The following is a 3,178-nucleotide window of genomic DNA, read 5'->3' on the forward strand; positions in this document are numbered from 1 at the left end:
AGAGAGTTAGAAACATCGATGAGAGACAGATGAGAGACAAACATCAATCAGCTGCCTCCTGCACACCCCCTACTGGGGATGTGCCCGCAACCAAGGTACATGCCCTTGACCAGAATTGAACCTGGGACCTTTCAGTCCGCAGGCCGACGCTCTATCCACTGAGCCAAACCGATTAGGGCTTACTATGTTTTTAAGTATCTTGCACTACAGGTAATCCTAATGAGTATTTAAAATTTAAACTTGCAAAACAAGTTACAAAATGTATTACAAAGCAAAATTTATTTTCAAAGGATTTAATGTCACATAATCCCCTAGAGCATTTAAAAATGCAAATGTGAATTACAAATTCAATACATACATTACAGAGACCGATATAATTTAAATATTATCACAAACTATATACAACTTTTGAAAAAGTTATATGGTATAAGTCTATAATAAAATATTACTAAGTAGAAGGAGAAAGGTAAGACTGACTTTTCAAAAATATAAGTATCAGAACTTATTTCTGATATATTTCTTTTATAAAAAAATAATACAAATATTTTTAAAAGATTCTAATAAGACATGATCTTTTTTATTTATTTATATATTTTATTGATTTTTTACAGAGAGGAAGGGAGAGGGATAGAGAGCTAGAAACATCGATGAGAGAGAAACATCGATCAGCCGCCTCCTGCACACCCGCCACTGGGGATGTGCCCGCAACCAAGGATACTGCCCTTGACCGGAATCGAACCCGGGACCCTTCAGTCCGCAGGCCGATGCTCTATCCACTGAGCCAAACCAGCTACGGCAAGACATGATCTTTTAAAAACCTAGGTAAAAGGCCTATAAAACAATGATTAATCACAATAAACATATTTTATCATTGAAGAATGAATTTTGGGACACAAAAAAATGAAGGTATTGAGAAGTTATCCTTTATTTCTTGAACCCTGGTTTTGAAAAATTATTCAACTTTTACTCAGGAAACTCAAGTACAAACTCTGAATAATGGAGGGAGTTCAAATCAGTGAGGTACCACAATATAATTAACTTTCATTTCACAGGTGGGAAGATGGGCAGACATGGAATCGTGAGTCACGAATGGTTACTCATCTAGATGAAAGCATAATGCCCTATAAGCCCAGGACCACAGAATATTAGCATTGTAAGAGGTCCCAGATTATCAGTGGGCTAGCCCTTTATCCAAATTGGCCAGTATGCATATATCTCGTAAATTGGTGATTTAGGAGGACACATGCTGGCAGCTTTTAATCCTTCCATAATAGCAGAAAGATGTGGTATGAAAGAAACCAAATTAAGAATCTGTGGATGAACTATGCAAGTTACTACCTGCTTCATTTCTCACTCATCTGATACAGCCACTCCTATGCTGACCTAATTGGGGATTCCACCATGGTGGTACCACCGGAGTCCTCACCGTGTTTCCTTGTCCTTGTCCTTTTAGTCGCAGGGGAATAAATTCTGCAATAGCTTTCCCCAGGTTGGCTGAACTAAATCATGTGAACATGTGTTCTGTTTCAGATGTTTGAAATTGGGCTTAATGCCTTCTGACCTTTCACTAGGGATTCTTGGTTTCTTTTTTCTGCACACTTCCTGAGATTCTGTGTCCTGCTAACTCTCAGGCTCCTCTGTTTACCATCTTCAAAAAATCTCTCCCTGAAATTGACCTGGGTTTGAAAAAGGTGGGCATTGAAGTAACCTGTAGGGGTACTTTTCACTCTCATCCCATACATCTTATTTACCTCAGTGGAGAACATTATTTCTCTTTATCTTTCAAGGTGACCCAAAAGCACCCAAAACTGGGTCACCAAAGAGTACAGCATGTGTCCTCTAACAAACTGCCAAAAAAAAATCATTCTCTCTTTTTTTTTAATCCTCGCCCAAGAACAAGATTTTATTGATTTGAGAGAGGGAGGGAGGCAGTGAGGGAGAGAGAGACAGACACAGAGAGAGAAACACTGATGTGAGAGTGAAACATCAATCAGTTGCCTCCTGCACCGCAGACAGAATGGAACCCACAACCTGGATAAGTGTCCTGACAGGGAATCTAACCTGTGACCTTTTGGTGTACAGAACAAAGCTCCAACAGACTGAGCCACACCTGCCAGGGCCAAAGTTCACTCTCTTTAAAAAGTAAAAATATCAGAACTATGTAGTCATTAAAAAGAATGAGCCAAGTGTTCTGAGATTTGATGTTTATGATGAATGGAAAAAAAAACAAGTTGCAACAGTAAGTCTGTGAATCCATTTAAAATATTTACAAATATTTGCCTGTAAAAGGCCTGGAATGATGCACACTGGGGTTGCATCTGCAGAGTGGGATTGTGGAGTGCAGACAGGGTGAGGAAGGGGACTGCACTTTTTCCTTTACTCATTTCTGAACTGTCTGGATTTTTCACTGAGTGTATAATTAAATTAAATCGTTAAAAATTAATTAGGAAACACATTTACCAAGAATCCTTATCAGTCTTCATTGCATTTAAAGTCCAAGAAACTGTTACATTCTTGGTTTGACAGGTTCCATGGAGAGTTCAATTCCTTCACCAGATACTCCTTGCATATCAGTTCTTTGCTGGGCACCAGACTACCAAGATGAATGATACCTGGTCCATGACAGGATGGAATCTGCCCCAGAATGCAAATAAGAGGAAACGTGAATTTGCTACAAATGGGCACTGTCATCACTAGGGATGCATCAGCTCCCTCACTTGACTCACAACTGGCCTTCTGTAGGCTGCATCTTTCAGCAGCGCAATTGGCAGACGTCATCCTCTCACTCTTAAAAGTCAAATGTAGGATTAAGTCTCCAGTTAATACAGCTAAGCGGGGGGTGTCCTTGGGAAATAAGAAGTCCCCTAAACATGCCCAGAACAGATTTTGCAGCTGCACATAAATCCTGTCTTGTCTGGAGTCTCCGTTGAATAATGTAGATTATGGGACTGCCAAGGGGCAGCTGGCGACTTGGAAGCAAATTTTACCTTCGAGTTGAATCCAGGGAAATAATTCGCAACGAAGTGGCAGACAATACAAAGTGCTAAGTTGAACGCTCGATTGTGCTTTATTTTTTCCTCCCAACTTCAGGTCTCCATGCACCCAAATGTTGATGCTACAAATATTGGATGCCACGCTTACCTGATAGGCTTCTTCCATCCCACCTGGGCGCCGGGCT

The 3,178-nt window shown here is 40.3% G+C and overlaps 1 protein-coding gene across 2 annotated transcripts in view; it reads right to left on the bottom strand.

Moving 5' to 3' along the window:
• Positions 1-3,172, bottom strand: part of SLC25A12 (solute carrier family 25 (aspartate/glutamate carrier), member 12) — a 175,382-nt gene extending 172,210 nt beyond the window's left edge. The window contains exon 1 of one of the 2 annotated variants that reach the window (XM_014545823.1): positions 3,142-3,172. In XM_014545823.1, coding sequence (XP_014401309.1) covers positions 3,142-3,159 — 18 coding nt within the window. In that variant the 5' untranslated portion in view covers positions 3,160-3,172. The remainder of the gene's footprint in view (positions 1-3,141) is intronic. The other variant, XM_014545832.1, reaches the window with a different exon arrangement.
• Positions 3,173-3,178: the final 6 nt, after the last annotated feature.

Source organism: Myotis brandtii, unplaced genomic scaffold (assembly GCF_000412655.1).
Source record: "Myotis brandtii unplaced genomic scaffold, ASM41265v1 scaffold112, whole genome shotgun sequence".
Lineage (NCBI taxonomy): Eukaryota > Metazoa > Chordata > Mammalia > Chiroptera > Vespertilionidae > Myotis > Myotis brandtii.